The sequence below is a fragment of the Tachyglossus aculeatus genome, chromosome 13 (assembly GCF_015852505.1).
Source record: "Tachyglossus aculeatus isolate mTacAcu1 chromosome 13, mTacAcu1.pri, whole genome shotgun sequence".
Classification (NCBI taxonomy): domain Eukaryota; kingdom Metazoa; phylum Chordata; class Mammalia; order Monotremata; family Tachyglossidae; genus Tachyglossus; species Tachyglossus aculeatus.
The window spans coordinates 21,779,014-21,793,071 of record NC_052078.1 but is presented as its reverse complement, the minus strand read 5'-3'; the positions used below and the strand labels follow the sequence as shown (position 1 = coordinate 21,793,071).

Below are 14,058 nucleotides of genomic sequence, written 5' to 3'. Positions count from 1 at the left end.
ACAGCAGGACCTGGGTTCTAATCCCAGTACTGCCATTTGTCTTCTGGGTGACCCTTGGGTAAGTCATTTCACTCCTCTGAGCCTCAGTTCTCTCATCTGTAAAATGGGGATTGAGAATGTGAGCCCCACAGGGGACAGGGACTTCGTGCTTCGTACAGTGACTTGCACATAGTAAATGCTTAACAAATACCATTATTATTATCATCTGCCACAGCACTTAGTACAGTGCCTGGCACACAGCAAGAGCTTAAACCAATACAATTAACAAACAAGGAGCTTACAGGCTAGAGAGAAGCTTACATTCTAGAGTCTACAAGATTCTTTCAATTCCCCAGGACTGTTTCTTCTGGAAACTGAGACTCTTAATAGAGAATCTGGGATGTACAAGAGAAGAAGATACCTCACAAGAATCAGTTGCAATTATCATCACTAGAAGAATGGCTGTGAAAGCTATTCTGCACAAAATCCAATAAACCCAGATTTCTTAAAAGACAAAGAGACCTAATGACAAAGCAGAACACAAAGATGATTCAAAAGGTGAGAAGTTTTAAAAATGATGAATTTGGAACAGTGAGAGGCAGCTATAATTAGCCTCCTCGATATTTCCCAAAGCCCCACTGGGTCTCATCACCTTGTCCACAAGAGACACGCCTTTGGAAGTCAGAGAGAGTTAAATGCAAAGTTCAGAGGTGACCAAGGATTAAATGGGGTCAGATATTTCTGGTTAAAAATACGAACTCTATGAGAGATAAAAGATTCGCAGGCAATAACCAGGAACACTGGCCATGAGCTATGCATTTTTTTTTCCAAATTTAATAGCCTATACTAAAACGAGGGCTGCTCAGAAAACTTTTTAGTAATGAGACAGTACTGGGAGGCGACGCCGAATTTGTAGGCTTTGTGGTTTGTGTTACTGCCAAAAAGTGTTGTACTAGGTCAGATGGATTTGGGCACCTTATTCCCAGCTCTTTGAGCGAAGAGTGGTGGTTTTGCAATGGTTCTGTAAAGGTCTTCCCTGACTAAGCCCTCATTTCCTCTTCTCCCATTCCCTTCTGCGTTGCTCTGATTTGTTCCCTTCATTCATCCCACCCTCAGTCCCACAGCACTTCTGTCCATATCTACAATGTACTTATTTACATTGATGTCTGTCTCCCCCTCTAGACTGTAAGATCATTTTGGGCAGGGAATGGGTCTACCAACTCCATTATATTGTTAAATTGTACACTCCCAAGCACTTAGTACAGCGTTCTGCACACGATAAATTCTCAATAAATATGACTGGATGGGGGTGGGGGAAGAGTGGAGAAATGCACTGCAGAAAAATGCAAACCTTCGCCCTTGGGTATAGACTGGAATTCACTGAATGAACTTGATCAACGAGGCAACAGCAAAAGAGAAATCTGTTTCCAGGAAGGAACAGAGGATATGCTGAGGCCATTTCCAAAGGGAGGTGGCAATTTTAACACTTTCCAAAACTGAGAAGATGATTCGCAGTAAATCCACCCCTGGCTGAAGGCCATGAGAAGGGAGAATGAGGAAAGAAAGCTGAAGAAAAAAGGTGCATTTCATTTCCGGACCTTCAGTTTAGGACATTCCCCCAAATATGACAGGAGATAAAGAGGGCATTTTTCACATTTTACTCAGAAAAGAGGAGGAAGGATTGTTGCTTTAATAGTATTTGTCAAGCCCTTACTATGTGCCAGGCACTGAACTACGTGCTGGGGTAGATACCAGATCATCAGGTTGGACATGGTCTATGTCTCACATGGGGCTCAGTCTTAATCCCCATTTTCCAGATGATTTTCTAGACTGTGAGCCCACTCTTCTACACTGTGAGCCCACTGCTGGGTAGGGACCGTCTCTATATGTTGCCAACTTGTACTTTCCAAGCGCTTAGTACAGTGCTCTGCATACAGTAAGTGCTCAATAAATACAATTGATTGATTGATTGATTGATGAGGGAACTGAGGCCCAGAAAAGTGCCCAAGGTCACCCAGGAGGCAAGTGGTGGAGTCAGAATTAGAACCCAGGTCCTTCAGATTCATTCATTCAATCACATTTATTGAGAGCTAAGCACTTGGGAGAGTAAAGTACAACAATAAACAGACACATTCCCTGCCCACACTGCACTTACCAGGCCCGTAACTTATCCACTAGCCACTCTGCTTCAGTTCTTGGGGTTTACAGGCTCTGGCTTCTGGCAGTTCGCCACAAACAACTGCTACCCAATAAGCGTCATTCTCTAGATCAGTAAAATAAAGATGTTGCAGCCTTCTGTCCAAAGCTTCAGCTCATTGAAGGAAGGGCTATGAAAGCATGAGTAGCTAACATCTGCCCCGCATATTTCCCTTCCCAAATAAAATCAACTCCAGGAATGTGACTTATGACTTGCTTTTTGAAGTTTTTGTTGACCTTCTGCCATATCCGAAGCCACTTCACCTCACTTAGGGCAAAACATCTTTAGGAGAAACCCGAGGATGCATCCATCAATCAATCGATCGTATTTACTGAGCACTTACTGTGTCCAGAACACTGTACTAAGCTGTTGGGAGGGTATAATATATCAGAGTGGGTGGACACGTTCCCTGCCCATAACGAGCTTACATTCTAGAGGGGGAGACGGACGTCAGTATAAGGCAATAAATTGCAGACACGTTCATAAGTGCTTTCGGGCTGAGGGAGGGGTGATGCAAATCCAAATGCAAGGGTGATGGAGAAAGGAGTGGGAGGACTGGAAATGAGGGCTTTACCCATGGGAGACCTGGATAAAATCCCTCTTGGGCTGAGGAAACCATATCGAGGGATAGGAATCAAAAGCAGCAAATCCACAGCTGTTAACCCCACAGTCCATGGATGCAGGAAGCGTAAAGGCCAGCCTTGAAAGGCTCCTTCATCATAACAGATGGAAATGAAGTTCACTAAATGATGAAAGCACTTTGGGCAAGTGGTCCCGCCATCGACCCCCGGCCCACGTCATCCCCCGGGCCTGGAATGCCCTCCCTCTGCCCATCCGCCAAGCTAGCTCTCTTCCTCCCTTCAAGGCCCTGCTGAGAGCTCACCTCCTCCAGGAGGCCTTCCCAGATTGAGCCCCTTCTTTCCTCTCCCCCTCGTCCCCCTCTCCATCCCCCCGCCTTACCGCCTTCCCCTCCCCACAGCACCTGTATATATGTATATATGGTTGTACATATTTATTACTCTGTTTATTTATTTATTTATTTATTTTACTTGTACATTTCTATCCTACTTATTTTATTTTGTTGGTATGTTTGGTTCTGTTCTCTGTCTCCCCCTTTTAGACTGTGAGCCCACTATCGGGTAGGGACTGTCTCTATGTGATGCCAATTTGTACTTCCCAAGCGCTTAGTACAGTGCTCTGCACATAGTAAGCGCTCAATAAATACGATTGATTGATTGATTGATTAAGACATTTTAAATTGCCTGGACTGACAAGGCGGAATGAGAGGAAGAAGTAGAATTCACTGAAAATACTGAAATTCATTCATTCATTCAATCGTATTTATTGAGCGCTTACTGTGTGCAGAGCACTGTATTAAGCGCTTGGGAAGTACAATTGGCCAACATATAGAGACGGTCCCTACCCAACAGTGGGCTCACAGTCTAGAAGATGATAAAGCCTTCCTGGAAAGAGCATAGGCTTGGGAGTCAGAAGGACCTGGGTTCGAATCCAGACTCCAGCACTTCTCTGTATGTGACCTCAGGCAAGTCATTTCACTTGCCCTGGGCCTCAGTTATCTCATCTATAAAATGGGGATTAAGACTGTGAGCCCCACATGGGACAAGGTCTGCGTCCAACCTGATTTGCTTATATCTACCCTAGCATATATTATTATTATATTAGCATTATTATTGTTATTATTACTATAGTTGTTAAGCACTTACTATGTGCCAGGCACTGTACTAACTGCTGGGGTGGAGACAAGCAAATCGGGTTGGACAGTCCCTGTCCCACACAGGGCTCATAGTCTTAATCCCCAATTTATAGTTGAAGGAACTGAGGCCCAGAGAAGAGAAGTAACTTGCCCAAGGTCACACAGCAGACCAGCGGTGGAGCAGAGACTAGAACCCATGGCCTTCTGACTTTCAGACCCATGCTCTAACAACTACTTCATGCTGCTTTTCCAGTTTAGTACATTGCCTGACATATAATAAGTGCTTAACCAATAACATTTTTTAAAAAGTGGAAATGGAACAAAAAGATGGGAAAAAAAATAATGCTGGAATTTATTGTGTTTACAAGGTGCCATAAACTGTACTAAGGGGTGGGGTTGATACAAGATAATTAGACTGGACACTGTCCCCCTCCCATCCAGTCTTCACAGTCTAAGGGAGGAGAACAACTATTTTATTCCCATTTTATAGATGAAGAAACCATCCAGTCTTCACAGTCTAAGGGAGGAGAACAACTATTTTATTCCCATTTTATAGATGAAGAAACTGAGGCACAGAAAAGTTAAGTCTCACAGCAGGCAAGTGACAAAGGCAGGATGAATCAATCAATCAATGGTATTTCCTGGGCACTGTCCTAAGCACTTGGGTGAGTACAATACAAAAGAATTAGCAGACATGCTTCCTGCCCACAACAAGTTTACAGATTACAGGGTTAGAAACCAGGTGTCCCAACTCCCAGGCCCGCCTCAACTCTGCCTCTCATCTTTTATCAATCGTATTTATTGAGCGCTTACTGTGTGCACAGCACTGTACTAAATGCTTGGGAAGTACAAGTTGGCAACATATAGAGACAGACCCTACCCAACAGTGGGCTCACAGTCTAAAACACTTTTAGCTGTGAGAGAACATGACACATTCATTCTTTCAATGGTATTTACTGAGCACTTACTATGTGCAGAGCACTGTACTAAGCTCTTGGGAGAGTACAATCTAACAATATAACCAAGTTGTTAGACGTATTCCCTGCCCACAACAGACTAGAGGAGAAGACAGACATAATATAAATACATTTTGGATGTGTACAGAAGTACTGTGGGGCTGAAGGAGGGGTGACTAAAGGGAGCGAATCCAAATGCAAGTGATCATTTTAGAGGGGGTTGTTACAAAGAGATTATTCCCTTTCCCTAGTCCGTGAAGGTTGAGCTTGGGCATTGCTAGCTAAGAGAAGGCAGGGTAGAGGGAGGAAGGCAAAGAGGAACAGAGTCTCGCTGCCACCAAGGAACAAAGTCAGGGAGGTTTCCAGCGATTTGCGAGGAAGCAGGAGAAATCTACCTGCTCCAATCCTTGGGTGGGGGCTGGAGAATGTTGTCGGCTTTCCCTCCCAACTTGTTTCCAGTTTTTTTACCAGACTTCAGAAGGTACTGTAAGCGGGGTAGGGGGTAAACACCTCTCTCTCTCCCACGTGAAACTTCAACAATCACATCCCTCTCTTGCCCACCACTTCCCACAATTTGTGATATCCCTTTCCCCAGAATTTTATGCTTTTGCTACAAAAAGATCATGGGACTGTTGACAATAATGATAGTATTTGTTAAGCCCCTCCTGTGTGTCAATCACTGTTTTAAGCGCTGGGATGGATACAAGGTAATCAGGTTGGACACAGTCCCTGTTCCACATGGGGCTCACAGACTTCATCCCCATTTTACAGAGGAGGGAGCTGAAAGTCAGAGAAGTTAAGTGTCTCAACTTGCCTACTGTGTGAACTTGGGCAAGTCACTTTACTTCTCTGTGTCTCAGTTCCCTCATGTGCAAAAAAGGGGATTCAATACCTATTTTCCCTCCTGCTTAGACTGTGAGCCCCATATGGGACCTGATTACCTTGAATCTATCCCAGTTTGGTGCAATGCTTGGCACATAGTAAATGCTTAACAAAAACAACTATTATTATTATTATTTTAACTATTATTATTATTAATTGATAGTGAAGTTTAGAATGAGGGAACAAAGAAAGAAATACAATATGCTGGGGGAAAGATGACATAGTTTCTCTAAGAGAAAATCCTGCCTCATTCATCTGCTGGAGTTCTTTGATGGGGTCAATAAACATGTGGATAGAGGAGAGCTGGTACACATAATAAATTTAGATTTTCAAAAGGCCAAGGATGAGGCTCCATACCAGGGGCTTTTTTTTTTTGAACTATGTAATCATGGAAGTGGAGGAGATGTTTTTTGACATGGGTTGAGAACTGACTCTAAGGTAGGAAACAAAAGAATAATCAACCTTCTTTCAGTAGAGGGAAATGGAACTAGGACTGGTTCTGTTTAACATTTTCAGAAATGATCTGAAGCATGCAGTGCCATCTTCAAGTTGTCTTCTGACACTGCACTCTTCTGGGAGGTGGAATGTCACAAAAAAAGGGGCTGAATTACAGGAAAATTTCACAAAGTTGTGTGACTTAGCCCAAAAAAACAGCAGGTGGGGGTCAGTGTGAGCAACTGTGAGCCTGCTGTTGGGTAGGGACCGTCTCTATATGTTGCCAACTTGTACTTCCCAAGCACTTAGTACAGTGCTCTGCACACAGTAAGCGCTCAATAAATACGATTGAATGAATGAATGAATGAACTGCAAGATAATGCACCTAGGAGAGAATGATTATAATAAAAATAATAATTGTGGTATTTGTTAAGTGTTTACTATATGTCAGGCACTGAACTAAGCACTGGGGTGGATACAAGCAAATTGGGTTGGACACAGTCCCTATCCCCAATGGGGCTCACAGACTTAATCCTTATTTTACAGATGAGGGAATTGAAGCATAGGGAAAAGTGACTTACCCACGGTCACACAGAAGATAGTTAGGGGAGCCGGGATTAGAATCCAGGTCCTTCTGATTTCTAGGCCCATAATCTATCCACTATGCCATGCAAAAGCAGAAGCAGCTACTCAAAATTTGGAGAAATCATCCAGATTACAACTAGGTGAGCATGGGCTGTCAACATCAACTAAGGAAAGAGATCTCAGAGTCAGATCATTATCAGCAAGAGGACAGCAAAGAACACACCTCGGCCACTCTATAAATCAAAGCAGTATGGTATACTGTTCTAATAATACTAATAATTGTGGTATTTTTTAAGCACTTACTACCTGACCATCACTGTACTGAGGTAAGTACATTCGAGATAAGTACGTCAGCCACTATAAATAAATCAGTACGACAGTGCTGTCCGGCAGAAACTATCGCCTGGTACAGTGCTTAGAACAGTGCTCGGCACATAGTAAGTGCTTAACAAATACCATCATTATTATTATTATTCAGGAGGCATTTGGACATGTGGACAAGAAGCAGCACAGCATAGAGGATAGAGCTTGAGCCTGGGAGTTAGAAGGTTCTAATCCTGCCTCTGCCAATTGCCTGCTGTGTGACCTTGGGCAAGTCACTTCACTTCTCTGGGCCTTAGTTACCTCATCTGTAAAATGGTGACTGAGACTGTGAGCCCCACTTGGGAAAGGGACTGTGTCCAACACGATTTGTTTGTATCCACGCCAGCGTTTATGCCTGGCACATACTACGTGCTTAACAAATACCCTCATGGCCAAGTGGATCCAGAATGGATTACTATTTGATTTTTGGAAGCTTTTGCTTCAAGAGAATGAAACTGGAGCCTCCTTAGAGGCTAGCACCAAAATCTATCCATCAGGCAAGCAATCAATGATATTTATTGGCCATTTAGGGTGTGCTTTGCACTGTACTAGCCACTTGGGAGAGTACAACAGAGAATAATAGGCATGATCCTTCCCATCAGGGAGCTTATACTCTAACAGGGAAGACAAACACAAATATTTTACAACACTATTAATGAATGAAATGCAAGAGTTCTTTGCTCCTAGTTGTGGACAGGGAATGTGTCTGCTGATTCTGTTATATCATACTCACCCAAGCACTTAGTACAGTGCTCTGCACATAGTAAGCCCTCAATAAATACCATTGATTGGTTGATTGATTGATTGGAAAAAGTGTTCTATTCAGGGAATAATCCAAACAATTAAATAACATTTAAATAAGTAAATGTTCACTGCCGCTATTGGGAAGCAAAAGTATCAGCTTCTAACTTGCTCTTATTTCCTCTTTATTTTAACTCCCTTTTTTCCTATTTATTGTAATGTCTTTTTACCAACACATTTCTTGCCCATCTGATTGTCTGTTTCGATTTTAATATCATTCCTTACATGCAAACGAACAAACTAAACGAAATTCCATTCATGCAAACGAAACAAACGAACAGCTCATGGAATAATTCAAGTTATTAAATTGAGCGTATTTCCCACAAAACCATGGCAGTAGCATAAATAGCGGCTGAAAGAGCTGCCCTCAGTGTATAATCATGGCACTGCACAGCATTAAATTAGGAGGTATGTTGATAAGGTCAGGGCTAAGTGTTTAGTACAGTGCTCTGTAAATACGATTGATTGATTGATTGGCTGACATTACCTGACTCTGCAATTCACTCTGCTGCTTCAGACGAAGGTTTTCAGGTGTGTCGGCCACCGTGGTGAAGGACTGCTTTGGGTAGTGCCTGGGAAAGGAATCAAAAAAATAAGCATGTAAACAGCTAAACCTATTAGAAAGGAAATCTTACCTCTAGTTCAAAATGCCGCACTGTCACCAGAAAGCTAATTTACACTTTGCCCTAATTACACTACTTACAGAGTTCATGTTCAAAGCAGTTATTAGTCCTCAAAAAATATTTTCCAAACACTCATTTATAATTCAAGTAGCACAAACATAGCTGGATACACCCACACACGAGCATGTATATGAATGTGTATTTATGTATACATAAATATGTGAAGAGCCATACTCATACATATACATACACACATATGTGTATATATAAGTAGATATTATATAGTCTATACCTGTATATATGCACTATGAAACAAACCTGTCTTGCTCGATAAAGGCACCATTTAAATTTATGATCATCTTTAAGGAAATGAGAAAGATTTCATACATAAACCTGAGGTTTTGCAGCACCTTATTAGAAACCTTGTAATGAACTGGAACTTCAAACTGTGAAGCTTACAGAATATTCATTAATCATTTTCTTGCTGGATATTGACAGCGCTAAAATGTAAACCACCAGGTGGCTTAGTGTAGGTGGTGGAAGCTAGGGAAGAATGACAAACTCAAACAAACATTTAAATCAGAGACTTAACCAGGAGTTTGGTTTGACTGGTGGACTACGCCAACATATACTGAACTCTATGCATTCGGGAAAGGGAGTGTTATTATGTGTTGCAAAATAAGTTGATGCACAAAATTTAGCCAAACAGACTGAGATCATGTAATCAAAACTTCCATCAGGAGAACTTAGCCATTCATTCGTCGGAGCTGTGAGCTGCAGTTTTATAAAGGATGCCCTCCATTAAAAATAAAATAATTTAAAGAGTTTGGAAGAGGTCCCGATTTATAAACACAGCTGCTGAGAAGAAATTTCATGGCTCTTGTGTGCAAGATTGTGTAAGACAATGGAAATAGGCAGTACCACCAGTGGGTGAGACTTAGATCATACACAGAGACATACATCCTCAGCCTGAGATAATTTACCCTCCATGTAGGTTCCCAAAGGAGTCTGTGTGCTTAAGTTCGCTGTGGGCAGGGAATGTATCTGTTATATCGTAGGTTCCCAAGTGCTTAGTACAGTGCTCTGCACACAGTAAGCACTCAATAAATACAACTGACTTTCTCTGGAAGATTGTGGGGAGGAGGGATTTACCAAATTGGGTGGCTCTGTCTGGCAGGAATAGTAATCAAATTGGTCTTGAACCACAGGGGGGCAGTAGATGAGTTCATTCTTTTTTTAATTTATTTTTTTTAATTTAATTTAATTTATTTTTTAATGGTATTTGTTAAGGGCTTACTATGTGCCAGGCACTGTACAAAGCGTTGGGGTAGATACAAGATAATCAGGTTGGACACAGTTCATGTCCCACATGAGGTTTACAGTTTTCAGCCCCATTCTCCAGATGCGGTAACTGCGACACAAAGTTAAGTGACTTGCCCAAGGCCACACAGCAGACAAGTGGCGGAGGTCGAATTAGAACCCAGGTCCTTCTGACTCACAGGCCTGTGCTCTATTCACTAAGCCACACTGCTTCTCAGGAACGTCCTTGGCAGAGGAAGATCTCCTCTGTCCCTCGGCCTCTGCCCCTCAGCCTAGTAATAACAATAATAATAATAATATGTGGAAATATCAATGCAGGGGGGAAGCCTGCCTAGTAGGTGCTCACTGTCTAAAAATCAATCAATCATATTTATTGTGCACTTATTACGTGCAGTGCACTACACTAAGTTCTTGGGAGAGTACACTACAACAGAGTTAGCAGACACGTTCCCTGCCCATTCGTGTATCCTAAACTGAGCAAAGCTTGGGGATTCAAATTCCCTTTAAAGTTTCCCCAATCTAATTTCCTGGTTGTAAAATGAAGGTCTTCAGAAAGCTGTGAAAGCAGGAGAGACAGTGTATGTACCCAGGAAGAAGCTGAGCTCTTTGAAGACATAATCATAAATTACCCATATGGATTACATTTCTTTTCAAAGCCCTCGGTATGGAATAATTAAAATGTACTCTGTGCAAACGCATCATAAATTTTGCATGACTCAGCAGGAAAATTGTTTACAAACCCACAGTAAAACCATGTTTGCCAATACCAAGTCAGGTCCTCTCACAAGGTGGTATTTGTCCTGGGGTGAAATGATTCCCCAAATTTCTGCTGAAATATGTTTTCCTGAGTCTGAAAAAAAACTTCCTTTGTCCTTGTCAATTTCTCTTTCACTGAGCTTAAACCAAAAAAAAACCCCAAACAAACCAAAAAAAAACCCAACAGTCCGTTTCAATTAGTCTACACTACAGAATTCCCAAAGACAGTCCCGAAAATTTTTCTCTAAAAATCAATCACTGTAACTAAGCATTTGGGAGAGTACATTACAGAGTTGGTAGACAGGTTTTGGGGGGTTTGTTTATGGCATTTGTTAAGAACTTACTTGTGCATATAACCTTAATTCTATTTGTACTTCCCAAGCGCTTAGTACAGTGCTCTGCACACTGTAACCTCCCCAGCACTTAGAAAAGTGCTTTGCACATAGTAAGCGCTTAATAAATGCCATCATTATTAGTAGTAGTACTAAGCGCTCAATAAATACGATTGAATGAATGAATTTGTTCTGACGATTTTGACACCTGTCTACATGTTTTGTTTTGTTGTCTGTCTCCCCCTTCTAGACTGTGAGCCCGTTGTTGGGTAGGGACCATCTCTATATGTTGCCGACTTGTACTTCCCAAGCTCTTAGTACACTGCTCTGCACACAGTAAGCGCTCAATAAATATGATTGAATGAATGAATGAATGAACTTACTATGTGACAGGCACTGTACTAAGTGCTCGGATAGAAACTGCTAAATCAGGTTGGGCACAGTCCCTTTCCCAAATAGGGTTCACAGTCTTAATCCTCATTTTAAAGATGAGGTAACTGAGGCATGGCCTAGTGGATGGAGCATGGGCCTGGGACTGAGAGGACCTGGGTTCTAATTCCAGCTCCACCATTTACCTGCTGTGTGACCCTGGGCAAGTCACTTAACTTTTCTGGGCCTCAACTGCCTCATCTGTAAAATGGGGATTAAGGCTGTGAACCCCATGCAGGACAAGGTCTGTCTAACCTGTTTAGTGTGTATCTACCCCAGAGTTTAATACAGTGCTTGGCACATAATACTTCAGGAAGTATTCCCTAATTTCCAACTCTCCTGAAGCTGTCATGCCAGCAGCCATTCCAAAATAATAATGTGCATATTTCTGTAATCATAAGTATATCTTTAAGTTTGTGCTTTTGTGCTCCTGGAACATAGTTCTAATGCCTTTGAGGAAAATCAATTAATCAGTCACCAATCAATGGTAATTATTGAGCACTTACTGTTTGCAGAGAACTGTACTAAGCACTTGGGAAGTGTCCAATAAACAGTGTAGGTAGACACATACCCAGCCCACAGATTCCACAAGGCTACAAATAGTCACTTTTGATGCAAGTTCTCATGTCACTTTGCTCTTAACTTTTCTGCCTTTCCATCTGTCTGAAGCTTCTTCCCCCTTTATACCCATCAAACGACAGCTCTTGCCATCCTCAAAGCTCTCCTGAAATCCCACTTCCTTCAGGAAGTATTCCCTAATTTCCAACTCTCCTGAAGCTGTCATGCCAGCAGCCATTCCTAACCATCGAATAACCAGATCTCCTCATTTACTTATATTACTGTCTCCCCCTCTAGACTGTAAGTTTTTTGTGGGTCGGGAATGTGTCTATTGCTGTATTGTACTCTCCCAAGTGCTTGGTATACAGTGCTCCGCACAGAGTAAGTGTTCAATAAATACGACTGAATGATTGAATAAAAAATAACTTTTGCTGTTACTGTCAGCCTCTCTGTTTTCATTCCTGCTCCTTCTGTGTGTAATACAGTTTACATCAACTTTTCTCTCCTATTATATGATGAAGTCACTGAGGTCAGGGACTGTGTCCTCTAACTCTGTTTCCTTACTTCAAGTTCCTAGATTGCAACTCCTTGAGGGCAGGGAACACATTTTTAACTCTACTGTACCTTCCCAAGGGCTTAGTACAGTGATTTGCCCAGAGTAAGTGCTCAGTAAATCAATCAATGGTACTTATTAAGTGTTTTCTATGTGCAGTGCACTGTACTAAGTGCTTGGGAGGGTACACAAATCTTACTAGTTGATTGATTTATTGATTTCAATGTTCTACACACAGAAGGCACCCCTTAAGGTGCTCTGCCCACAATAAATATTTAGGAAATACTACTGAATGAATAAATAGGGGCAAACTGCATGTGGCCCCCTCCACAACAGCCAATCAGTGGGGAGAATAGTGCCAATCGCCACGGCAACCCCCATTATACTTTCATATAGCTAGACAAGCCACTGGAGGTCTCACCTATTATCCCTTCCTGGAAGGGAGGTTTATTAAGATTTCATAAGAAGCTGTCGTTTCCTCAGATGGAACAATTTTATCTTTTAAAAGCACAAATGGGTCAAAGGTTGGAGCTGTCAGAAGAGTCCAACCCCAGGATTCAATTCCCCTTGCTTTACCTTTCTGGTATGGATATTTTTTTTGTATTTGTTAAGCACTTGCTATGCATCAGGCACTGTACTAAACACTGAGGTGGACACTCCCTGTCGTACGCGGCACTCACTGTCATAATCCCCACTTTACAGATGAGGTAACTAAGTGAAATGACTTGCCCAAGATCTCATAGCAGGCAAGTGGTGGAGCTAGGATTAGAACTCAGGTTCACTGACTCCCAAGCCTGGACTGATTTCACTAAGCCATGGTGCTTCTCTAAAGAATGCATTTAAAAAACTTCTGCAAACAAAATTGCCAAAAAGTATCTATTATATTTCCTCATTTCTCATTTCTGACATTCGCTGTGTACTTATTTTGGGCTAAGTGCTGGGGTAAGGAAGGCATAATACAACAGAGTTGGTAGATGTTCCCTGCTCATGACGAGTTTACAATCTAAGGGCACATATTTAAATTGTTCTTTCTCCTACTTAGACTGCGAGCCCCATGTGGGAGAGGGACAGTGTCCAACATTATTACCTTGTATCTCCCCTAATCCTAGTAAGTGCTTAACAAATACCACCATTATTATTACGATATAAAACCACTGATGTGCATATTTTCATAGAAATCACTACCATACAATCTACCAAATTCCAACACGGCCTAGTGGCAAGAGCCTGGGCTTGGGAGATGTGGATTCTAATCCCCATTCCTCTACTTGTCTGCTGTGTGACCTTGGGCAAGTTGCTTAACTTCTTTGTGCCTCAGTTTCTCCATCTGTAAAAAGGGGATTAAGACCATGAGCCCCATGTGGGACAGGGACTGTGTCCAACCTGATCACCTTGCCTCAGTGCCTAGAACAGTGCTTGGCACATAGGAAGCGCTTAACAAATACCAGAATTGTTAAAGTCAGAGAAATTTTCCTGCCCTTTGGAGCTTACAGATCACTCTCCTGACTCATCATCAGGGCCACCATGAATTCCAACCGTGAACAGGTAAATGCGATAATTAATCACTTTTGGCTC

General features: G+C 42.1%; 1 protein-coding gene across 2 annotated transcripts in view; it reads right to left on the bottom strand.

Annotated features, from left to right (window-relative positions):
* NEBL (nebulette) overlaps positions 1-14,058 on the bottom strand; it is a 201,971-nt gene that overhangs the window by 139,224 nt on the left and 48,689 nt on the right. For both annotated transcript variants that reach the window (XM_038755583.1, XM_038755584.1), the window contains exon 3: positions 8,400-8,484. In XM_038755583.1, the coding sequence (XP_038611511.1) occupies positions 8,400-8,484 (85 nt within the window). The remainder of the gene's footprint in view (positions 1-8,399; positions 8,485-14,058) is intronic.